General features: G+C 50.0%; 12 protein-coding genes across 12 annotated transcripts; 4 read left to right on the forward strand and 8 right to left on the reverse strand.

Moving 5' to 3' along the window:
• Positions 1–333: 333 nt before the first annotated feature.
• LAESUDRAFT_814534 (uncharacterized protein) lies at positions 334–2,316 on the forward strand. Its single transcript, XM_040914593.1, has 4 exons — positions 334–367; positions 427–506; positions 576–1,727; positions 1,784–2,316. Exons 3-4 carry the CDS (start codon positions 630–632, stop codon positions 2,081–2,083), a joined length of 1,398 nt encoding a protein of 465 aa, XP_040761409.1. The 5' UTR covers positions 334–367; positions 427–506; positions 576–629; the 3' UTR covers positions 2,084–2,316.
• LAESUDRAFT_331171 (uncharacterized protein) lies at positions 2,176–2,741 on the forward strand. Its single transcript, XM_040902051.1, has 2 exons — positions 2,176–2,477; positions 2,540–2,741. The coding sequence occupies exons 1-2, from the start codon at positions 2,267–2,269 to the stop codon at positions 2,680–2,682; spliced, it is 354 nt and encodes a 117-aa protein (XP_040761410.1). The 5' UTR covers positions 2,176–2,266; the 3' UTR covers positions 2,683–2,741.
• Positions 2,742–2,874: 133 nt separating this feature from the next.
• On the reverse strand, positions 2,875–3,983 carry LAESUDRAFT_814535 (uncharacterized protein; the record flags this gene model as incomplete). The annotated part of the gene is made up of 3 exons (XM_040914594.1): positions 2,875–3,281; positions 3,337–3,822; positions 3,885–3,983. The coding sequence occupies 2 exons, from the start codon at positions 3,981–3,983 to the stop codon at positions 3,343–3,345; spliced, it is 579 nt and encodes a 192-aa protein (XP_040761411.1). The 3' UTR covers positions 2,875–3,281; positions 3,337–3,342.
• Positions 3,984–5,056: 1,073 nt separating this feature from the next.
• On the reverse strand, positions 5,057–6,140 carry LAESUDRAFT_814536 (uncharacterized protein). The gene is made up of 3 exons (XM_040914595.1): positions 5,893–6,140; positions 5,348–5,829; positions 5,057–5,289 (listed from the first exon to the last, which is right to left on the reverse strand). Exons 1-2 carry the CDS (start codon positions 5,992–5,994, stop codon positions 5,359–5,361), a joined length of 573 nt encoding a protein of 190 aa, XP_040761412.1. The 5' UTR covers positions 5,995–6,140; the 3' UTR covers positions 5,057–5,289; positions 5,348–5,358.
• LAESUDRAFT_331288 (uncharacterized protein) lies at positions 6,136–6,788 on the reverse strand. The gene is made up of 2 exons (XM_040902052.1): positions 6,234–6,788; positions 6,136–6,178 (listed from the first exon to the last, which is right to left on the reverse strand). Exon 1 carries the CDS (start codon positions 6,613–6,615, stop codon positions 6,280–6,282), a length of 336 nt encoding a protein of 111 aa, XP_040761413.1. The 5' UTR covers positions 6,616–6,788; the 3' UTR covers positions 6,136–6,178; positions 6,234–6,279.
• Positions 6,371–7,094, reverse strand: LAESUDRAFT_728961 (uncharacterized protein). Its single transcript, XM_040909547.1, has one exon. It carries the CDS (start codon positions 7,016–7,018, stop codon positions 6,737–6,739), a length of 282 nt encoding a protein of 93 aa, XP_040761414.1. The 5' UTR covers positions 7,019–7,094; the 3' UTR covers positions 6,371–6,736.
• A 185-nt stretch (positions 7,095–7,279) lies between these two features.
• On the reverse strand, positions 7,280–9,113 carry LAESUDRAFT_704322 (NAD-P-binding protein; the record flags this gene model as incomplete). Its single annotated transcript, XM_040906548.1, has 9 exons — positions 7,280–7,795; positions 7,848–7,920; positions 7,950–8,115; positions 8,236–8,266; positions 8,328–8,373; positions 8,427–8,535; positions 8,618–8,734; positions 8,888–9,001; positions 9,059–9,113. The coding sequence occupies 9 exons, from the start codon at positions 9,108–9,110 to the stop codon at positions 7,511–7,513; spliced, it is 993 nt and encodes a 330-aa protein (XP_040761415.1). The 3' UTR covers positions 7,280–7,510.
• Positions 9,114–9,840: 727 nt separating this feature from the next.
• Positions 9,841–11,926, reverse strand: LAESUDRAFT_814538 (uncharacterized protein). Its single transcript, XM_040914596.1, has 2 exons — positions 11,679–11,926; positions 9,841–11,617 (listed from the first exon to the last, which is right to left on the reverse strand). The coding sequence occupies exons 1-2, from the start codon at positions 11,901–11,903 to the stop codon at positions 9,947–9,949; spliced, it is 1,896 nt and encodes a 631-aa protein (XP_040761416.1). The 5' UTR covers positions 11,904–11,926; the 3' UTR covers positions 9,841–9,946.
• A 136-nt stretch (positions 11,927–12,062) lies between these two features.
• On the forward strand, positions 12,063–12,715 carry LAESUDRAFT_728965 (uncharacterized protein). The gene is made up of 2 exons (XM_040909548.1): positions 12,063–12,336; positions 12,396–12,715. Exons 1-2 carry the CDS (start codon positions 12,262–12,264, stop codon positions 12,549–12,551), a joined length of 231 nt encoding a protein of 76 aa, XP_040761417.1. The 5' UTR covers positions 12,063–12,261; the 3' UTR covers positions 12,552–12,715.
• Positions 12,716–13,365: 650 nt separating this feature from the next.
• LAESUDRAFT_659217 (uncharacterized protein) lies at positions 13,366–14,204 on the reverse strand (the record flags this gene model as incomplete). Its single annotated transcript, XM_040904795.1, has 4 exons — positions 13,366–13,564; positions 13,616–13,827; positions 13,895–14,092; positions 14,157–14,204. 4 exons carry the CDS (start codon positions 14,202–14,204, stop codon positions 13,366–13,368), a joined length of 657 nt encoding a protein of 218 aa, XP_040761418.1.
• Positions 14,205–15,283: 1,079 nt separating this feature from the next.
• Positions 15,284–16,131, forward strand: LAESUDRAFT_728968 (uncharacterized protein). The gene is made up of 4 exons (XM_040909549.1): positions 15,284–15,314; positions 15,380–15,591; positions 15,650–15,726; positions 15,782–16,131. The coding sequence occupies exons 2-4, from the start codon at positions 15,460–15,462 to the stop codon at positions 15,939–15,941; spliced, it is 369 nt and encodes a 122-aa protein (XP_040761419.1). The 5' UTR covers positions 15,284–15,314; positions 15,380–15,459; the 3' UTR covers positions 15,942–16,131.
• A 405-nt stretch (positions 16,132–16,536) lies between these two features.
• On the reverse strand, positions 16,537–18,176 carry LAESUDRAFT_728969 (uncharacterized protein). The gene has a single exon (XM_040909550.1). The coding sequence runs from the start codon at positions 18,121–18,123 to the stop codon at positions 16,723–16,725; it is 1,401 nt and encodes a 466-aa protein (XP_040761420.1). The 5' UTR covers positions 18,124–18,176; the 3' UTR covers positions 16,537–16,722.
• Positions 18,177–21,425: the final 3,249 nt, after the last annotated feature.

A 21,425-nucleotide genomic window follows, 5' to 3' on the forward strand; every position in this document is an offset into this window, starting at 1 on the left:
ATCTTCTGGATTTGTGAATACATTGTATCGAAGGCCCCGGTCGTTAGTCAACTTTGTCACTGGATAGAGTATCTGCACCACTTGGCAGTGAACTCCATCACCGCATTTTCAGTGCGTCTACCTAGGGTACCGACGAAAAACCTGCAGAAAAGCAGTATAATATGATAAGTTCTTTCTGCGAATAGATGCGATATCGGACAAAGAACTGCTCCGATGCATACACGTCTTCAGCCCTTCGAAGCTTTACTTCGAAGCCACCGACACGTCGCGGTCACGTGCGGGCGTCTCGGGAAAAACGTGCGGTTGAGTTTCGTCGCTGCTGGTGGCCACCGAGTCGCTGTGCTGGCTACGAGCTACAGTACGTACGGTACGAGCCGATGCCTCTCGTCAACATTGTGATCGAAAATCAAGCTTATTCAACATAAGGCAGACTATCATTGAGAAGACGTGACCTGGACCGAGTGCTTGTTTGCTCCGGATTTCGCTCACTGCGGCATCGCGCTAATGTAAGTTCCTTGTTTGAGATCATCGCGTATGTGCGGAGGTATGACAGCTTTGCTACTTTGTACTATTAGATTGCACCCACTAATTCGGCGACCTCCGTCTGTATCCCCACCGATCTACTCAACATGAATATTCTGAACCTCAATACGGACGTCCTCCATGTTCTCATGTCATATCTTCCAATCCGCGTTGCTTGGAGATTCTACATGACGTGCCACACAGCACGGAAAATTGCACTGCAGAGATGTTTATCCAAGGTCGAGCTGAGGAAAGGCCGGGACACTCGGCGGTTCTGCGACTTCGTGCTAGCGGACGCTTCGAGCCGGATACCTCACTTCAGGAGCCTCATACTTGGGACTTTCGCATTCAACTTCAACTCGGACTCAGGCATCGCCGACGATCAGGATGATTATGATGATTTTTACCTCTATTCCCCCGAATGCCGAGATTCATACTTAGATGATACTGTGGTGGCCTCTTTCACCCGAGTCATGCGACTCGCTCAGTTAAAGGCGATCAAAGTCCGATCGTATGGCCCCGAAGTTGGAAGATTGTGGTTCCCTTCCATTCCACGTCTTGCGGATGCTATTATAGCGCAACAATGTCTTGACGTCATCGAAATTGAAGACCCGGATACCAGAGTATTCGACACGTTATCACAGATGAAAAGCCGCTTCCGAAGCATTCATTTAAAATTTTCATCACCGTCCGATGGTGAAGATGCTCGTCGAGGTCCCCTTGAAGTCAACTGCGGGTTCCTACTTCCATTCGTCGACTCGCTGACTGTTCTTCGTCTGTGCGAAATGTTTAATCCTTCCCCTACTCTCAAGATGGAAGGTGAATGGCCCGCATTGCAAGAGCTGACCCTTGAGTGTATGTCGGTCAGCCTCAAGGCTATAGCAACTGCATGTCCCAACCTGCGCAGTCTCTGCCTCATAAAATGCCAGATCACCGATCCACCACTTCCCCGTCTCCCCCTGCTAGATCGTGTATCTTTCTCGAAAGTGGTGTCCACGTCGGGATCTGTTCGCAGAGTCCACATCATGAATTGTGAAGTACCGGGACCGCACGACATGGAAGCCCTGGAGACGATGGATCCAGTCGTGTTGAGTTGCTGTTTCGATGCAGAGAGCTTGTCCCTGGTAGCTGCAAAGTGCAGGAGCTTGAAGTTCCTAGAGATCTCCCTGCCATTTAACCTCAGAAAGGATATGGAGTCTTGGACTGTACGTGCAGAGGTTTTTGCAAGCAGTATGATTCACTGAATATCTTTGCTCGGTAGCCAATCGGCATTTCACGACTCAAAGATCTACCGCTGCGCGCTCTTGTTCACAAAGTTAGCGTCGATGACTTCGGCCCTCTGTCCGCTGATTTTGCAGTCAAGATCGCAATGAGTATACCAACGCTGGAGTATGTGGGCCATGAAGAGCTGCTGCCGTTCATTTGCAACATGAATTGTGATAGTCACCCGTGGTTCCGGGTCGTTTCTCGTCCGGAGGGCGCCCCCCCTGTGTTGGAAAAGCTCGACGACGCCGAGATTGATGTCGTACGGAACATGCTTCCCAATATCCCTCGCATGTAAGAAGTCGACGTGCCTGACTTTCTTTGTTGCTGTGAGTTTCGTTTGCATAGTATGCATCAACGGCTATAATGAACATCGCAGGATGTTGCGGGTTGCTTGTAGGCCGCATTAGCTGTTAGCGTTTCCTGGTTTCTCTCCTATGTGCGACTATTTGAGCTATCTTCATGCGATGTTAATACAAAGATGGCAATCATGGCCGAGGATCAGTACGGTATTTCTTTATGCATCGAAACAACCATATATTTCAACTTCTTTGTGATGTTCTATCACCTCAGCCGAACCGACAGCTACAGGAATTCTCATAACACAATGATGCACCTTGTTGGTCGGCCCGCTACTAGACGAGCGTGTATATGCGTGGTTCTGGATCTAGCGACGCTTTCACGATACGGTGGTCAGTTAGTTGGCACTTTCGAACCCGAGATTGACTTACCATCACGCCTCGTATTCCTCTAGTGCTAACCGACGTTCTGCGACCCACCTTCTCTTATTGCACTATTCGAGCTGGCCATCCGCATGTCAGCCTTGATAACAACTACTTACAGGGCTTATCGAGACACCGCTGCAACGAGCTCATATTGTCGACTGATCATTTCTGACTTACCTCGCCATCGTTCCATAATTAGAACATTTATAAGTATGTGTTGTTCAAGGGGGAGAAACGAATGTGATAGACCCAGGACCAGCGAGCAAGGAACAAACTCAGAGTTAACGCAAAACTTGTTCCGCCCATACAGAGAAGCACTGTTCACCAGTTTGACAGCGTAAGAATTACAATGCACAGCTCACTCGCCACGGTTATATAGAGAGCATACGGCAGTAAGACTCGAGATCCGCCACGGATTGGAGATGATATTGTCTCGGATGTTATGCGGAGCTGGTCGCTTTACATAGACTAACTCTAATCACGATTCAGTGTTCAATCTGGATGCTCTCATCGGACGATTGTAGCTACCAAGACCTGGATATTCGTCCGGGACTTCCGCGAGTCGGCAGGGCTTCTTCTCACATTACAGATCCAAGCATGCTCATTGTAATACATCAAGCAGATACTAGTGACCGGATTCGAAAGAAAGGGATTACGCTTATTCAGACGGAACCTTGTAGGGACCAACATAAGTACTGTAAGAAAAGCCCATGCCAATGAACCACAGAGATCAAGATATCAAAATGCAGTGTTGAATCGAAACATGTGAATCTAATAGTAAATCAGATGGTGTACAAGGTGAAGTTAAGCACGATGAAAGACTCACCCAAGATTAGTCATCGGTAGGGAGAATGTAGCACTGGATACCCTCATCGACATATCCGAGGTTGGCGATGGCATTGTCTCTCTCGCTCTCCGACGTCGTGTAGAAGTGGTCGGTCGCGGTAGGGCTGTACATGCGGTAGAATGGGATGCTGCCACAGATTTGGTCGGAATAGACGAAGGCAGTGGTGCCCTCTGCGGTGTAGCCTAGTTTGTCTACTGCATTGTCTGCCTCCGACTTGGACGTGGTGTAGAAGTGGTCCGTCGCTGTCGCGCTGTACATGCGGTAGAGAGGGATCGTCACCCCAACTTGGGAAGAAAATACACGGCCGGGATCGCCCTCGGACTTATAGCCCAGCTTGGAGACTGCCTTCTCCATCTCGATGGCGTTAGTCGTGTAGAAGTGATCCTCGGCGCTGGGGCTATAACCCCGAAGGAGTGCGACGGATACAGAGACCTCGCCACAGTCATACTGTCTCGCCAAGACCTCCTGTGATGCAACAACAATATGTCAATCTCCGGAGAGAGGTCTCGTCATGCAGAGTGGCATACCTCATTCAATGGCTCCTCTGGTGTGGGTACGGCATTTGCGGTAATAGAAAGCGCAGCGAAAACCAAGGAGAAAATGCTAGCGACGTTGCGAGTGAGCATGGCGATGGAAACGATGTGGAGAGGAAAGGGTAATGTTCGTGGGACACCTCATTAGTGCTTTTTATACATAATGGCGCGCTTGTTCAGCTGCCCAATGTCAAACATTCTCCCTAATCGAGTAGTAATCGAGTCGATGACCTGGCATCACGCCTAGTTGCTAGAGCGTAATGGGGCGATATACTCCGGTGGCTGACAGGTATTCCTGTAGTGGCTCACTGCATACCTCCGACACGCCGTGGTGGTACGATAAGGCAGGGAAGCAATCTAGTGTGGATTAAACATCAGAAGCAGCGAACACCTGTCAATGTGGTCGAGCTTACCGCAAACCAGGAATACAACATGGGGTTTCTTCCTATACTGTCGACTCAGTTAGATCATATGCGCATGCTACTCACAGATGGTTCACGTCTTTGATTGTAGACTAGCTTTATGCATCTTTATCAATTTCTACAGTGCGGCACCGGCAGGTAGACCAGCGTGCGAAGAAAATCCTGAAAATCATGATGGCCACAAGATGATACTTCGATTTCCGTGCAGGCAGGGAAGCCATATTTGATGGCCTATAGAGCCGCTGTGGCATCTGTGACACATCACCGACATTGCGGAGTTTCGGACCGAAATTCTAGGCAGGATAGCACCGATGTGTCTTCACCGATGCGTCTGCGGCTCCTCCTGTCGGTGATCGAAGACCGCTTTTGAGTCACGACAGTGTTCATGGAAGATACCAACACACACTGAAGGCGTTTCAGAGTCTGCGTACACTTGTCTCCATTATGAGACCCGGCGAGAAGAGAGGAAAGCTTGCTTGGCATGACCACCATGACCACAATATTATATTGAATCATGACAGCGTCCTTCCGTCGAGCCTTGAACGTTCAACCCAGAATAGCATATGTCAGGCAGAAAAAATGTTCCGCCTTGAGCGAGTCCAGTCGCATCTTTCCATTCCCGCTGATTTGAGGGAGCGCCCAGGAAACGAATGATATCGACCGTACTAGGTAGAAATGTCATCGGAATCAGGTAACCTCCGATGCAGTGGAGTTCTGCATCACAAGCTGCAATATAGGAGTTGCGGCAGCGTGTACACATTGTACCGGGAGAAAAGATCGTCATGTCCGGCACAGCTTTTTGTGACTGCTGATTCCTGAATCTTAGAATTAGTAACTGATAACTAAGTTTATGCAAAGATGACGCAAGCGTGCCATGATTCATTGCAGGAACCAAATTAAGAACCGAACAACTGCCGGAACAGCAGACCAAAAGACTCGAAAGAAAAGTATTGTGAAGTACGAAATTTGTAGCGTGCCTATACATATACAGGTTAGTCTCTATTAGCCTTGAATGGCATCACCAAGACTTCTCACCTAGGACTCATTCATAAATTTACGTAGCACACAATGCCTTCGTCCACATATCCCAAGTTAGTGATGGCATTGTCTCGCTCGCTCTTCGACGTTGTATAGAAGTGATCGGCAGCTCTGCGACTGTACATGCGGTAGAGCGGGACGCTGCTATAGTTCTGTGAAGGCCAGACATATGCGGTGATGCCTTCGTTGATATATCTGTAGTTCTTCGCGGCATTGTCCGCCTCCTCCTTGGACATGGTGTAGAAGTGGTCCCTTGAGCTTGGACTATACATGCGATAGAGCGGAATGGCCTCGCCAACAGCGGACGCAAGAACATGGCAGGCCGTGCCTTCAGACGAGTAGCCTAGGTTGGCGGTTGCGTTTGCCATCTCGACTGCATCGGTCGTGTAGAAGTGATCCCCGGCGACAGGACTGTAAGCGCGCAGTAACGCGATAGCTGCAGAAACGTCGCCATATGTCTGCCCTGCAGCCTGAGAAAGCTATAATATCGGGGCATAACTGAGTGATGGTGGCAAGTCAGAAGACCTAGCAAATTAGCTGACCTGGCTGGACGATTCATTTGGCGCAGGTGTTGCGGCGGCGGTAACGGAGAGCGCCTGAGTGATCTTGATGTCTATCGTGTGGACGATGTTGAGAGTGTACATAGCGAGCAAGTTGTCCTGATGAATCACCGGGGGGGACCAACGTAAATTCTATATCAGCTCAACGGTCTCTTCAGGGGAAGATATGAGCTATGATAGCTTGCCGGAATTACACCTGTCCCTGATCATAAGGTCCTTCCTCGTGATGATAGTCATATATGCGCTGAGACGAATCGGAATGGACTTGCTAGATGCGTGGACTGTGAATCTTTTCTCACGCGACCGATGAGCGTTTGGCACACCTTCTAAACATCGATTGTTCCATAACGGCTGGGAAGCAAGCATCGATCAACTCGATATCCACAAACTTACCATGGGAAGGAGGTCCAATAATACATGCGAGACGGATGCTGTACATTGTATTCTCATGCCACGCTTCTCGTGTGGGACGTCCGAAAGCATCCATGCTTCTTGCGCTATTGTTAAGTTCGTGTCGTTGAGGCGCATCTTCAGATGCACGGCGATAGCGCATGAGCGGAGAACATCAAGGCCGAGGGGAATGCTAATATAACAGTAAACTCGAAGCACATCAGCACTCGTGCATGAGCGGAAAAAGAACCGTCTTGAGGCCGCCTTGAGCGCGATTGAGAAAAGGAAATGTTTGAGGATGACATCTGCGATCATCGGTGGATAGTATCTCGCGGCACTATAGGCAGGCTAGCACGCTATATGTGACTCCTCAATGCATTGCAGTTGCTTCCTCACAGTGATCAGAGCCTTGCGGCAGCGAGATGCATAGCTGAGATTAACAACCAATGAGCAAGAAGCGTTCTTCACGGGCCTGTCTTCGCGGTAAGGCTTCACGTCCACATTGACCACAGCTCCATTCTTCGTTCTGATAGGTGCCACGACACCTGTCGCTGATAAACCATAAGACACGTCTGCTGACCTCTAGAGCTGTCCGGAACCAGATTGCTCCATTCCAGCCTGCAACCGAGATGCAAAAATGAGCAAAGACCTCACAAGGACGATCATCGGTGAAGCAATTGCGGCCAAGTACTACAGTACTGAGAAGGCGGGATGACATCTTGCAAGTCGTCTAGTATGTTATTAAGTATCATGGCGAATAGCTCCAGCAGCAGGCGGATAAAATTGAGCAGTCGTCTAAGCGGTGACCGGTGACCATCATCAAGCGCGCGCGTCTAAAATATCGCATTCGCGTGTTCAAGACGTTTTTATTTCATTTGCAAAAGGATTTGTTGCAAAGAAGTGGTTGGAAATAATAAATCTGCTCTCTACCAACAGTTGTGTCAAGGATCGTAACAGGCTTATATCCGCACAGTGACTACACCATTGATCGATGATCTATTACAGACTGAAGTAATAGTATGTACTGAGTACTTGGCCCACCTCAATATATGCGCCACTCATCCTGAACCCTTCGGATCCAAAGGTGATCACTGACTCGTACTAAAAGCTACACTTTGTAACGCACTATATTGCTAACTCCATTCCACCCATCCATCCATCCATTACACAGTTACACTGCGACCTGAGTCACTTGCCAACCAACAGGCACTCACTCCTCGGCCACCAAGACAACCTTGTTTCCCTTGTTCTTCCCCGTCATCACATCCAGGATCGCCTGACCAGCCGACTTGAGGCCCTTGTTTATATCTTCCTTGTATTTGATCTCGCCGCTGGCAACTTTAGGAGGAAACTCCTTGTAAAAGTCCGCGCGCCATTTATCCTCTAGGGACGTGACGATGAATCCGGAGATGCGCAGCTGCTTGGCGATGATGTTGACGAGGTTCTTCACGAAGTAAGGCTCGCTGCCGTTATAAGCCGAGATCATACCGCATTCCTAAACATCGCACGGTTCAGCGATGGAAGAGGAGCTTGCAAGACGGACATACAATGAAGCGAGCACTAATGGCAGCAGCTTCAAGTGCCGTCTCGAGCGTCTCACCACCCACACTGTCCCAGTAGCTGTATATCGCCGGTTAACAGGTTTCAACGCTTTGTGGAGCACATCTAGCACCTTCGTCGTCCTGTAGTTGAAAGCGACATCTGCGCCGAGCGAACGAATGAAGTCGATCTTGTCCTCGAATCCAGCGGATGCAATGACTTTCAGCCCCTCAGCTTTCGCAAGCTGAATCACGGTATCGTGAAAAATAAGCGGCACTGACGAGTGCTCTTACGAATGCTTCTGTTCGTGCGAATGAAGCTCGCGCTCCGACGGGACCTATGAAGGTAAGCAATGATCAGACTCGCCAATGCGCATCATCTGCCTGGTCTACATACCTCCTCCGGAACTGATGAACACAACGTCTCCCTGGCCACGATCATATCACGTCAATTGCTGAATATTTGTAAGAATCGGTGCAATAGCTTACCTTCTTCGCGTGAGCAAATTCCTTCCATCCGTGATGCGCGGTTTGACTTAAACGTCGGCATTCGTTTAGCTTAAGAAGGAGACCCCCAAAGGAATGAACGGACCTGGCATCCCCAAGACGCCAACGTATACGGACCACGGAAACTTCTCCTTCTTCTTCAGCACGTAGAAGGCGTTCGCGTCCTTTGCAACTAAATACTCTTGGAAAGCTATTGGGGCGGCAACAATAAAATACGAAGGGGAAATGTCAGGGCAGGATGTGCAAATTGTGACCGCATTTTGAATACGTACGGTAAAAAATGTGGAGGTGGTCGCCTAGCTTGACAGATGGGTTCTCAGAGCGTAACACGACACCGACGCCGAACGAGTCCAACCTGCGCACAGCAACGTCAACATACTCAGAAAGCCCTACGCACACGAAACTACTCACGGCTGCCCGATGAGATACGCAGGCTACGCAGATGTACGCCCGTCCATCAGCCGAGCAAGAATCAAATTGGACAACGCATACGCACCGAATAGCTTTTGATGTTGGAATCACACATCCTGCTTCTCATATACGGTCGACGGAGAGTACAAAAGTCTTGACGAGGAAACCGCCCTCCAAGGGTTCTTTCTCAAGGTCGATTGTCTGGGAGTGATCATAGACTGTCGTCCTGGCTGGATCTGGGTAGCCTGCGCCGGGGTCATGGTCGGACCACCTCTCACGATAAATACAGGTGCGACTGCCACGTACCGGTAGGATCTCGTCGAATAGAACGCGTCCGTTTCTAACAGGAGCCATTTCACAGTCCGTCCAACGTCGGGTGTGTTCAGACTTCAGGTAAAGAGGTAGCGAAAGAGTGAGGCGAGGGCAGAGAATTTATTGTGCTTCATCTGCATCGTCGATTCGCCACCGTCGGAGCCCGTGCTCTTCAGCGATTGCAACAGCCGACATCTAACGAAGCCGAGTGCTGACGTGGTCGTCTACACCGATGATGCTTCAATACCGGCATTAACAGTCATCACGGATGATGAGCAACAGTGGAAAGAAAATCCAGAACTCACAAGACAGTAAAGCCAGCGCCGGCATGGCCGCTACGAGTAGTGGACTCACCGTTCATGAGGTGCCGGAATGACTGTCGCGCGTTTGTCACACTTGGGTGTGGCGATCGCGTGCATAGCGTGCACAGAATATTTCTGCATGGGGTAGAAACACTGTAGAGAAATACCACGTCCCGCCTTAGAAAGACTGTGAAAAGACTGTTCACTTTTCCCACATCAAGAAAGGACGGCTGCCACTTTTCGCTACTTGTTTAGTTCGATATAGCAATCAGAAACATAATGATATCTCACAGTTTTTCCACGGCCCGACTTGATATATGCATTAATGGTATTTCTTCTAGGTTTCCATGGAAAAAGGAACTTCGACCATGCTGTAGGAGTGAGTTTCCTGAGCAGAAAGGAGTGGGGACGCAGGACTCATCGACTCATCAGTCGGACGCATACGTCTTATTCACACAACGACGAATGAAAGGGCTTTCATCGACGCGAATAGAATGACAATAGAGCGTAGCATGTAGCAATACGAGAGATTGGAGTGCATAACCAGGCGAGTATTTGCTCGAGGACAGTCACATTCTAACCACAATATTTATCAACGTCCGCACGAGGGAAAAGAGCTTTGAGGTAGGCAAGAACCTCCTCAGACGCCGAAGACCGGTTTATGCCATCAATATGAAGCAGCTTGGAAGGGGACTGCCAGTTCGAAGGCAGAATGGGAAGGTTCGACGCCTTGCTGACATGAATGTCGACCCTCTTGAGAGCGGGGAAGCTGTCGGCGATGGTAAACAACGCTCCGACTGTCGCCCAGTGCGAAAAATCAGTGTGCAAGAGCAGCGTCTCCAGTGCGGGATAGGCGCCGCCGAGCGCGGAGAGGAGATGCGAGGTGATTCTCAAGTCGTTTATATCAATGGCCAGCGAGGTCATTGTTCGTTGCTGTAGTAATGGCTGCAGAGCATGCAGAATCGCTTCACCAATGTCCAAGCGGTCATCATGTTCTATGAGGAAAGCGCCGTTGAGAGCGAATTTGCGCAGTGGATGGTTCTCGAGCTCGTGGACGAAAGACTCGAACATGTCTGTTGCGACATCGCCTTGGACGCTGATGGAAACATCCTCGAGACTCCCAGAGCTGACCATCTTGACGAGAGCTATGCAATGCGCACCAAACTCTTCCGTCCGTAGGCTGATGGATCGCAAGGAGGGAAAGCACGACGTGTCGATAACTTCGTAACCTTCCGTCGGAACGTAGAGCTTGAGGCTCGTAAGATGTTTCATACTAGCCAATGAGAAGAATGTCTCCTCGGATAGGGTGAACTTGGTTTTGAATTCGTTGATGTCCATCCCGTCCAGCTCCAGCTTCAGATCCGGAAAAAAGTCCGAAAAGTAATCGCCTCCCAAATCTATTTCCAACCGCTGAAGGCTATGCACCCTCCGCCTGATTGTCTTGACATACTCCGCGGTATCCTCAAACGAAGAAATGAATATATGTAGATCCAGCATTGACGGTCCGAGAAGCTGACGAAACATTTCTTGACGATCGGAGGATTGCGAATTCCAGCGAAGGACACGTAAATCTGGGAACAAGACTTTATCTTGGAGCATCGCCTTTGGCTTCATCCCTGTAAGAGGACTCGAGCCGCTGTTGGAATACACTTGCATCTCCAACCGCTGAAGACCAGGTGCCCTTTGGCTGATTAGCTGGAGATACTCCCTGGCATCCTCAGACGAACAATCGAGGATACGCAAGTCCACCAGCGATGGTGCGACAAGGTGACGGAAGATTCCCTGACAGTCGGCTGGATTCGAGGTGTAGCGGAGGACATGCAAATGCGGGAAGAAGATATCATCCTGGGACACCGCTTGCGCCTCCGGTTTTCCAAGGGTTTGAAGTATCGGATGACCACCGTACCTTACTTCCACCTCCAACCGTTGCAGACCAGGTGCACTTCGCTTGATAAGATCAATGCACTCTCCGACGTCCTTAAGCGAGCATTTACGAATTTGCACATCCACCAGCGACGGAGCGAGAAGGAGACTGAATAAACCATAGGAATGGGGAAAAGGGAAGAAGCTCGAGGTCCAACGTAGGACGCGTAGGTTCGGGAATAAGGTTCCATGAATGGGTATCGCCTCAAACAGACGATGGAGGGAGGCCGATACTCGACGGTCGTCTTTCTCGCCCCACGTGAAATCGCGGACATAGCCTGTGTATTTCTTGAATGGTTCAAAACTGTCAGAATGATTGCGTCTCTGAATAGCGGGGAGATGTCTCTTCAGTCAGCGTCCCATTCTTTGGCATAAATGCACCCACCATAGAGGGGAGGAGCTCAATAATGTCCATCAGACCGCGCTTCTTCGACCATAGTTGGCGGAGCGCGTTTTCGGATAGTACTTTGTTGGTGAGTGCCAAACTGCGCAGAGAGCTGGGTTCGTCGTGAAGTGAAGTTATGATTTCCTGTACCAGTTCTGTGATTCCCAGAAACCGTTCGCAGGCCGTCCAATTGACGGGTAATGATTGAGCACCTGGAGCAGACATAGCTAGGAATTCCGAATGACCCTAGTCATTCGGGTTATAGCGAGCTATTGCAGAGCGTGTGCTTACATTATCATGACCCTCGTTGCTCGTTTCCCACGCCTGTGGCTGCATGAGTGCCCCGAATGTTTCGCTCGAGCGCGCTTGTGGCGATTGATCCCTGTTCTCCTGTCGCTGTCCAGCGCTGTCCCTCTGTTGTTGACGTCCGCGACTGTGTTCATAAGCGGCTGCTGTCGACTGCTATTGTGACTGTTTGACTTTGTTGATGTTGTCTGTCTCTCGCTGTTCATTGTGTGGCCGTTTGTCACGAGGCGACGCCTGCAACTGTTTTTTTGGTGCGAAAGGCCGACGTATCGCCCGTATGTCTGTCGCGTTCGACAGTGTGTCTCTATTGTCTGAGGGGGTTGGTCTGCAATGCTCCAATTATGGCGTGTGGGTTAGCGTGCATTTCCGCTCCGTTTTCCGCTGATACTCACACGATACACTCGCATCAAGAACGTTGACGTGGTGCATAAGGATGGGTGGAAACATTGGCACACTCAACTAGAACTAGTCACCATTACTAAATTCATCGAAGTGCATGGCATGAGTCTGAAACATGTCAATCGTAATGTGGATGCTGTGGTACATTCTCTTCTTCATACATCATAGTAGTATGTGATAGTTGTTGTTCCACTACATTGTATGAGTTCGTGGTCTCACACGTACTCGAGGTGACAGATGTCATTGCCTGTAAGCTGGTTAGTCCGCAAGAAATGCAGAAATCGTTTCCTGTTGTGATTGGGGGTTCCTGGCTTAGTTTTGCTGATGCCAACCGTTGTACGTCGACTGTTATGTAATTGTAAACTACTCCGCCCTTCCGTCCTACATGATCTGAATTTTTGTATCTTTCCTGCTACCGTAAATGAGCTGAGTTATCCATTCTCCCCTGGGCGAACATCCTCGCGGTCATTCGGACCCGGGCGTGCGGACGCAGCGCCGACACCCCCAAGTGGAGGATTGGTGACAGGAGACGAGCACACGAGCAGAAAGGAGTGGGGACCCTGGAGGGACAACTTTGCTCAATATTTCCACTCCACGTTTTCATTTATGGCAATTTTGCACGATAATGTATGAATTGATGTGATAAGCAATATCAGGCAAGCAACTCAATACATGACGGCTTCAGGGCATGCAGATATGAACTTCAACTGCGATTTGCGGAGAAGAAAGTGAGAAGCTGCAGCCAGCTGGATCCGCTTCCTCCCCCTCGCTCAAGGTCGTCTCGCGTGAATGCCAAAGCCTGACCCGACCAAACCATACTGACCATATGTCTTCGAAACGCCACCATGGCTCGGCCAGCCACAGTATGATATGAAAATGTGGCGTATATATGCGCTTCGCCGTTCGCGTTCAGTTACATGTAAAGTGCAGCTGCCATTATATTTGGGTCATCGCTTGTGTAAAATCCGCATCACATTGCGAATTATGGCACTGTGCCCGCCGCGACTGCCCGGCGTCCAGCAGCCGCATCATGATCACATCCCTTCAGCTCCTCCTTCGCCTCCTTCATCTCATCCTCAGTCGGCCACGTGGCGAACCAATCCTTGATCTTGTCAATCGGCGCAGCGAGGAAGCCGGCGAACGTCTCATACGGTGGCTGGTTCGGTGCGGACGGGTGTGCTCTGGCAACAAGGTCAGGATGATTGCGAAACGCAAAGGAATCGATGCATTACCTGGTGGGCACGAGCTTTTTCGTGCGCTTGAAGGAGACTGCAGCTTCTGCGCTGGCATCTGAACCGATTGCGCGCTCAAGGAGGGGCAGGTCCTTGATCTCTTCGTCATCGTTATGGGGGTGCAGCAACGCCATAATCAGCTCGATCGTCTCCGCATACTCGGATGAGCCCGGCGACATGGATTCCAGGCGGTATAGCGACTCCTTGACGTGCTGGAGGGCCAAAGGTGTTAGCAGGCAGTGAAATAGGAGACATGGAATCGTCGCCAAGCGCACGCACCTGGTGTTCTGCACGATCGTGGTCTGCAAGCTTGCGTCCAGTGTCGCCGAGGTGCTTCTCCATGAGCGGGTACACGACAATCTCCTCGCCGACGGCGTGTCGGGCAACCTCCCAAGTAAGCTGATGGGCCCAACGTGCCTGTGCGTCGACATCGCCGGACTCCCGAGCTCGCTTGAATTCGTCATGGTAGAGATACATCTGCGACGAAAAGACTCATCCAATGAGCACGGTGAAAGCTCGTATAAGAGAAAAGGACATCGACCTCTTCATGATCCTCCTTGACAGACTGGAAGAGCGTCTTCTGCGACATGTTGCGACGATGTACGAGCGGAAACGCGAGTGGCGAAGATGGTGTGAGCGTGGAGGAAAGCGGCAGGCGCAGGCGAGCGGTGCGGGTGAGAGAGCGAGAAAGTTGAGTCTGCATCATCGAGAACGGATCGCGGAGACTTTATAGGACGAGAGAGAGGAAACCCTTTAGATGTATTCGTATGCATCGAACCGTCATGCTGTCATGTCTATTCATAAATATGCGTGACAACCCGTGATCATCATTGAATATTGAGGAGAGGTGGAGAGAGTTGGATGCATGATTTCAAGTTGATGACGTCGACGGTCCACGGCGATGACTGCAGCCAATCAAAATGCAGGGACACCTAATATTGGCCGCATCGTTTTGCCGGCGTGATTTGGGATTTCAGCAAGAGCCGGAGGGAACGAGCAATGCACATGAGGAAATCCTGAGATAGGAAACTGCGTTCTTAAAAGTAGTGGATAACAAACGAGGCTCCAGAGATAAGGACGAGAAGCCTAACACCTAAAACAATAGCGTTACTGCCGCGACAAGGAGTTGACAGATGACGTAGCGGCATACGAGGCGTTGAGCACGTGATAGGTGTGCAGACAACCTTCCGCAGAGTTTGAGGTCCGACGGCAAATGCCGCTTGTGGCCACATCAACGAGATCGACGACGCGATCAAAAATCATTGTTCCGGTTCAGAATACGTGGGCACAGCAAGGAAACGCCAACTTATCCATCATCGCCTAAAGTGCAGCTTCCCGACGTACCTCGTGGTATTTGACTCGGCGTTGGAGTCTTGGCTGTGCTCCTGATGCGCTGATGGACAGTCTATGAAGATGTTCACAACGTGCGGCGTATTTTTCTGGCTGCTACAATTCACCTTCGTTGTATGTTTGAACTATCTAGCTCGAAAACGCTATATCTAGGTGGATGCAACATGAACAGCGGCGCCGCTTTGTATTGCTGCAAAGACTTTCGGATCACAGAGTACAATGGTCTCGAAATACTGATGCCGAGCACGTCGATATCACGTTTCACGATTTGTGGTGGCTTATCCCGCGCTCCAAGTAATCTTGACTTCCCGAATCCAAGACTGGTGCTCGCCATGAACACTGCCTTGCGGTGAGTTGTTTCAGCTTCCACGAGTATAAAAGAGAGTTTGGTGAGCATCCAATCCTCATCCAAAGCATATCCAGTTATTCACGCGACACGCGACTTGTCCTTCCTCGACCGTCTAATTTGATACCTTTCACCCACCGCCAACATAATGCGTCTATTCCACGTCCTCGTCTTTCTGACCGCTCTCGTCACTTCCACCGTGGCCTTCCGGGATCTTAATGGACATGACATCTGGAATTCTCTCAATCGAGCGTACCGCCGTACCTACGGCGAAGACTCGGTAGGTCTCCTGAGCCCCGATAACGATAAACCACGGTCTGACTTCTACCTTTTTCAAGCACCTCGCTGCACGAGCCCAAGTGAACTGCAAGAACGACGGCAAGCTGCGCCGGCCCACGAAATACGAAGCCCAAGGGTACGCTTACCCCATCACCTCATTCTATGATGGTCGTGTGCTGACGGCACGATAGCTGCGTGCCCGACAGCTCGAGAGGCTTCCTGTCCGCGCATAACTGCGCTAACAAGGGCGGCTCTGCGTACCTTTACCACACGGACGCGGGCACGATGTGCATTTCTGGAGCGAGCAAGCTCCGTGCGAGCAACATGGAGAACGGGGAGTGCTTCGTATGAGGGTTTGATGTGCATTCTTGGCTGGCTCTGTACGTCTCAGGAGTCTGAGATGGGTGCAGTCGATGGGCTTGTATAGAGGTGGGCTCTCGAGGAGAAGGCCATGTCGTTAATAGGGCAGAGCAGTTACGGTATGATTTATGGTGGGCACATTTGATGATTATAATCTCTATTTATTGAATAAAGATGCCAGTAAAGTGGGAAGCACGATATTGCAGCTTTGTCTCCGAATTCATTCAATGAGGCGGCCGATCGAGATCGAAAGCCCGGAGGAGTAGCGTTTCTGTTCGAACATGATTAAGCGTCACAAGGCGACGCCGAAGGAAGCAGGGGCGATGTTGCAGCGTGATGAAGTGCGTGGGCCATGGTTACCGTAAGGATACACCTGGGACAATTCCGATTCTCTGAAGAGAAGGATGTCCACGAATATTAGTTGACCGGCATATACTACTTGCAGGCCTCATTGCGTAACGATTCGTTCTGAGTAAGTGATGCTCTTTTTGCCGCACTGTCGTGGTCGCTGTTGATGAGCCGCCAGATAGATACCCTTAGCTTACTATGGATCCCGTAAGTAAACACACCTTTTCGTTCATCCAATCCTTTAGCCATCGCCATGAATACTCTGTTATATACATATTTACATCAGCTCCTCAGTCGTATGCATATGCATAGTCAGACGACGGCGAATGAAGAGGTACTTCATCGATGCAGATAGAGCGACCGCAGAGCACAGCGCGCAGCATGCAAGAGATTGGAATGCATTGGCCCCGCCTCATCTAGATGACTATGAAAGACCTATGTACGCACGAGGGAAAAGAGCTTTGAGGTAAGCAAGAACCTTCGAGTCAGACACCCAATACCAAATTGTGTTGACAACACGAAGCGTCGAGAGCTTAGAGTGGGACTGCCAGTCCCGAGGAAGGGTGAGGAGCTTCCACGTATCGGTGACAGAAATGTCAGCCTCCTTGAGAGAGGGGAAGCTGTCGGCGAGGGTGGACAAGATGTCGACTTCCGGCGAGTGCGAACTATCGGTGTGCAAGAGCAGCATCTTCAGTGCGGGATAGGCGCTGTCCAGCGCAGAGAGGAGGTGCGAGGTGATTCTCAGGTTGTTTATGCTGATGGCCAGCAACGTCATCGCGCGGTGCTGCAGTAGTGGCTGCAGAGCGTGCAGAGTCGCCTCGGCAATGTCCAAGCCGTCATCATGATCATGTCTTATGTTGGAAGCGGTGCAGGCGAGACTGAATTCGCGCAGTGGATAGTTGACAAGCTCGCGGACGAAGGACTCGAGCATGTCTGTCGTGACATCATTTTTGACGTCGACGGAGATACTGTCAAGGTTGCTAGAGCTCATCTTCTTGACGAGAGCTGTACAGTGCTTCCCGAGCTCTTCCGTCTCTAGCCTGAGAGATCGCAGCGCGGGGAAGCAGGACGTGTGTGGAACTTCTTCGTAAACTTCCTCGGGAACGTCTTTGTGATCTTCCTCAGGAACTTCTTCGAAAACTTCCTGGGGAGTATCTTCATCACCTTCCTTGGGAACCTCTGCGTAACCTTCCTCGGGAACGGCGAGCTCGAGACTGGTAAGATGGGTCATGGTAGCCAATGAGAAGAATGCCTCCTCGGATAGCGTGCAGTTGGTTTTTAACTTGTTGATATCCATCCCGTCCAGCTCCAGCTCCGGAAGCGGCTCCAAATGGTCGTTGTGATCCAAATTTACTTCCAACCGCTGCAGACCATGCGTCCTTTGCCTGATTATCTTGACGTACTCCCTGGCATTCGCAAGCGAAGAATTGAGGATATGTAGGTCCACCACCGACGGTCCGAGGAGCTGACGAAAGAGTTTTGGAGAATCGGAGCATTGCGAAGTCCAACGAAGGACACGTAAGTCCGGGAAGAGGACTTGATCTTGGAACATCGTCTGCGGCTTCGGCTTCGGTTTCCGCTTCACCTTTAGAAGATGCTTCGAATCGCTGTCGGAATATATCTCCATCTCCAACCGCTGAAGACCGGGTGCCCTTTGGCTAATTAGCTTGGCATATTCCGTGGCATCCGCAGACAAACAACTGAAAATATGCAAGTCCACCAGCGACGGTCCGACAAGGCGATGGAAGATTCCGAGACAGTCAGCTGGAATCGAGGTCCAGTGGAGGACCTGCAGATGAGGGAACAAGACATCATCCTCGGACATCACTTGCGGCTTTGATTCCAGAAGGACTTCATATTTTGTATTATGAACGAACAGCTCCACGTACAACCGTTGGAGAACAGGCGCCTTTTGCTTCATAATATTGATGTACTGGCTGACATCCTTAAGCGGACATTTGAGAATTTGCACATCCACCACCGAAGGACCGAGAAGGCGACTAAATATAGCTTGGGTTTCAGAGGATTTCGAGGTCCAACGTAAGGCGCGTAGGTTCGGGAATAGGTTTTGGTGACTAGGTATCGCCTCAAATAGGTGATCGACAGAGTCGGAGGTAGTTGATCGAGAGTCATCTTCCGAGCCCCATGTGAACTCGCGGACATAGCCCGTGTATTTCTTGAGCCGTTCAAAACTGTCAAAATCGCGTGTCTGAAGATCAGGAAGGGTATCTTTTCAATCAGCATCCCATTATCTGGCAAATATGAACCCACAATAGTGCTGTGATTATTTTCTGGGCTTATATCCGTCGACTCGGCAGAGGGGAGGAACTGGAAAAAGTCCTTCAAACCGCGCTTCTTCGACCACAATTGGCGAAGCGCATTTTCAGACTGTTCTTTGTTGGTGAGTGCCAAATTGCGCAGACAACGGGGGTCGTCATGAAGCGAAGCTATGATTTCCTGTGCCAGTTCTGTGATTCCCAATACCTGTTCGCAGGCTGTCGGATTGACGGGCAATAATTGAGTGACTGGGGTAGACATAAGTAGATGGGAGGAGGTGACAGGGTATGAGTGGTCTGAGCCGAAAGCAGTGGAGACACAGGAGGGGTCATTCAGGGGGATCGGGATCAGGCGACGGCCCAAAAGCTTCTATGTCATTGATGGCCACATAAGACACGGCAGACATGATGCGATTTATCAATGTGGGAAATTGTGTGTGAATGTCGACTGATTTCTTACACATGTGACAAATGTTTGCAAGAATGGCATTTCATGTCTAAAATGTTTCACTTTGGCTGCGGATGTGCACCATTTGCTGATTAAATGCTACATTGGCAAACCTTTGCCACAAATGTAAGACATCAGCCAACATTCCCACACTATTTTCCACATTTATAAATCGCAACATGTCTGCCGTGAGATAGATGAGTTTAGTCGAATCTACGTTCCGGCGGCTACATCGGGCCATAATACCATCGTACGGAGGCTGCGAGCATGCTACTTAGTAGCATGTGTTGATAGGATTGCACAGTTTTATCATTCACGCGAACGTTTAGCGGAAGGTGCCGCGCTAAGCTAGATGGGCTGTATAGTGGCTACCCCAGGGTCCTACCGTAACGTTCAAATTATGATCACGTGAGTAACGCTTTCTTTTTTGCGATCACAAAAAGGATCATCGACTCCCAATATTTCTCGTAGGAGCTGGCGCATCCATTGCCTATTGATGTCTTCTCTCGACGCTATCCTTGTGACATTTTTTGCGCCCACCATTACTTCGCAACTACAGGAAATTCGAGTTACGTAGGTTAGTATCTCAACATACTATTCTACTGCGTATCCGTGATCGACGCATCAAATCTGCGAGAAACAACCACTCGGTGCTCTTAGACAACCGATCTTTTTCAATGGATTCAAGTCGATACATTGCAGATGACAGGTACTAGTATAAGGATCCGACGTGTTCGTCTTGTTTTCAATGCGCCACTGGCATTCAGTCTTCAAAATCGCCCGCTTGTAGTTCAAGGTGACTATATCAACAGTTGTATCCTAAGGGTTAGTTTTTTGAACTTTGTCAGCACCTTGTTCGATGTTTTTGCTCATTACATCTCTATGCTCCAAACATGGCCCCGATTTCGTTGCCAATCGCAGAAAATTGTGCACGCTGCGGCTCAAAACATGGGCAAAGTTGCAAGGGTGCTCGACCATTGGTCCAGATTCTCCGTGCGGCTATATAATGAACGAACGCAAGCTGAAGTTGGGTACGGCTTTATCGTTAACGCTTGCTGTCTTAAGAGGTCCCCAATAGTCATGTCGCATTCCCGCAAGAACATCATATTACAGGCAGAATCACTAGCAAGATTAATTACCGTAATGTGCAGCCAAACACAGCGTACAGTCTGAACTTACGTTGCATGATGCGGGATTGTAAGTGACTGATTCGTCTGAACCCGACAAGATCTCATCCCTTTCACACTGTGATTATCGCAATCGACGGGCATGCATGCAGCATCGGGACCTAGTTAGTGCGACTTTATCCACCTTCTATCAGTTCCATGCGTAAATGAGCAGGCGAGTACATTCATGCAGTTGTTGTCAAGAGTCCATTTGAACTGGGTCTCAACAGATGTCTGTCAAATTTCCCTTATTGCGAACGTCCGCAGCCGCCCAGTCACTCGATGAGGCAGTGACAGCAGGTGCCAATTAATACTCGAACGATCTTTCCGTGCACTCTCATAAAAGTGGAGGTCTATGTCCCGGTCCATGGTGCAGGACTCACCGACTATCGACCCTCGAACGTGAATAAATCTACTCTACAGCTACTTGTGATGCGCTGTCCTCGTGATGTCCTCATTTGCCGCTGTCAGCTCGCACTGGACCAGGGAAGACGACCGTTTATTGCAGACGCTGGGCCGTTGCCGATCGCTCGGTTGAGTCGGGCCCTGAGCTGAAAGACTTGCGACTTGGGAACTTGATCTGATCCTCCTGGGCAACCGTACTTGCAGCAGAGGATATGGCTATTTCAGCCAGCACAGCGTTGCTTGCACGACTACTGAGAAGAGCGAACAATTCCGGCATCTTAGCCTCTAAGGTAATCTTTATGCTACTATCAGATGCAACAGTGACAAAGAGGTCGACTTGACATTGACAACGACAAGCCCAACTATCCAAAGGATGACATGTCTTGGAGTGAGAGGTTAATCATTCTTCAAAAATTCTGCTAATGCTGAATTATTGATGAACATTTGCTCAGTACATAATCAAGTATGCATCATCGCCTCCGTCACTGCACCCGATGGCGCGGGCGATGAGCGCAGGGGCCCGCTATGTCACTCGAGATTGGCGCTATTCAGTTCCAGCGTCTCAAGTACAAGGTACCGGGGCGTTACGAACTGACGCTGAGTAATCTTGCGACCTTCAACTTGAGGCTTGGCAATAAACCTGATCCTCCTCGGCAACCATACTGCCATGCGTCTTTTCCGACTTGGACTCTATCGACTCTATCCGATGGCCCTGAGATTGTGCTTCCCGAGGACGAAATTATGTGTGTATCAGCAGAAGAATAAGTGCAGTGGGAACCGTTGCTGTGCGCTCGATGACACTGCCACGCTGCCACCGTCGAACGCCATCAAT

This window comes from Laetiporus sulphureus (assembly GCF_001632365.1).
Source record: "Laetiporus sulphureus 93-53 unplaced genomic scaffold LAESUscaffold_38, whole genome shotgun sequence".
NCBI classification, from domain to species: Eukaryota; Fungi; Basidiomycota; class Agaricomycetes; order Polyporales; family Laetiporaceae; genus Laetiporus; species Laetiporus sulphureus.

Excerpts from the sequence above, each read along its gene's own strand:
- LAESUDRAFT_814534 (XM_040914593.1), top strand. The coding sequence starts at position 630 with ATGAATATTCTGAACCTCAATACGGACGTCCTCCATGTTCTCATGTCA. Across the intron at positions 1,728-1,783 it reads AGGATATGGAGTCTTGGACT|CCAATCGGCATTTCACGACT; the intron begins GTACGTGCAGAG and ends TTTGCTCGGTAG.
- LAESUDRAFT_331171 (XM_040902051.1), top strand. The coding sequence starts at position 2,267 with ATGGCAATCATGGCCGAGGATCAGTACGGTATTTCTTTATGCATCGAA. Across the intron at positions 2,478-2,539 it reads GACGCTTTCACGATACGGTG|TGCTAACCGACGTTCTGCGA; the intron begins GTCAGTTAGTTG and ends GTATTCCTCTAG.
- LAESUDRAFT_814536 (XM_040914595.1), bottom strand. The coding sequence starts at position 5,994 with ATGTACACTCTCAACATCGTCCACACGATAGACATCAAGATCACTCAG. Across the intron at positions 5,830-5,892 it reads CAAATGAATCGTCCAGCCAG|CTTTCTCAGGCTGCAGGGCA; the intron begins GTCAGCTAATTT and ends CCGATATTATAG.
- LAESUDRAFT_331288 (XM_040902052.1), bottom strand. The coding sequence starts at position 6,615 with ATGATCGCAGATGTCATCCTCAAACATTTCCTTTTCTCAATCGCGCTC.
- LAESUDRAFT_728961 (XM_040909547.1), bottom strand. The coding sequence starts at position 7,018 with ATGTCATCCCGCCTTCTCAGTACTGTAGTACTTGGCCGCAATTGCTTC.
- LAESUDRAFT_814538 (XM_040914596.1), bottom strand. The coding sequence starts at position 11,903 with ATGTCTGCTCCAGGTGCTCAATCATTACCCGTCAATTGGACGGCCTGC. Across the intron at positions 11,618-11,678 it reads TTGAGCTCCTCCCCTCTATG|AGACGCAATCATTCTGACAG; the intron begins GTGGGTGCATTT and ends CCCGCTATTCAG.
- LAESUDRAFT_728965 (XM_040909548.1), top strand. The coding sequence starts at position 12,262 with ATGTCTGTCGCGTTCGACAGTGTGTCTCTATTGTCTGAGGGGGTTGGT. Across the intron at positions 12,337-12,395 it reads GCTCCAATTATGGCGTGTGG|AACGTTGACGTGGTGCATAA; the intron begins GTTAGCGTGCAT and ends ACTCGCATCAAG.
- LAESUDRAFT_728968 (XM_040909549.1), top strand. The coding sequence starts at position 15,460 with ATGCGTCTATTCCACGTCCTCGTCTTTCTGACCGCTCTCGTCACTTCC. Across the intron at positions 15,592-15,649 it reads GTACCTACGGCGAAGACTCG|CACCTCGCTGCACGAGCCCA; the intron begins GTAGGTCTCCTG and ends ACCTTTTTCAAG. Across the intron at positions 15,727-15,781 it reads ACGAAATACGAAGCCCAAGG|CTGCGTGCCCGACAGCTCGA; the intron begins GTACGCTTACCC and ends ACGGCACGATAG.
- LAESUDRAFT_728969 (XM_040909550.1), bottom strand. The coding sequence starts at position 18,123 with ATGTCCGAGGATGATGTCTTGTTCCCTCATCTGCAGGTCCTCCACTGG.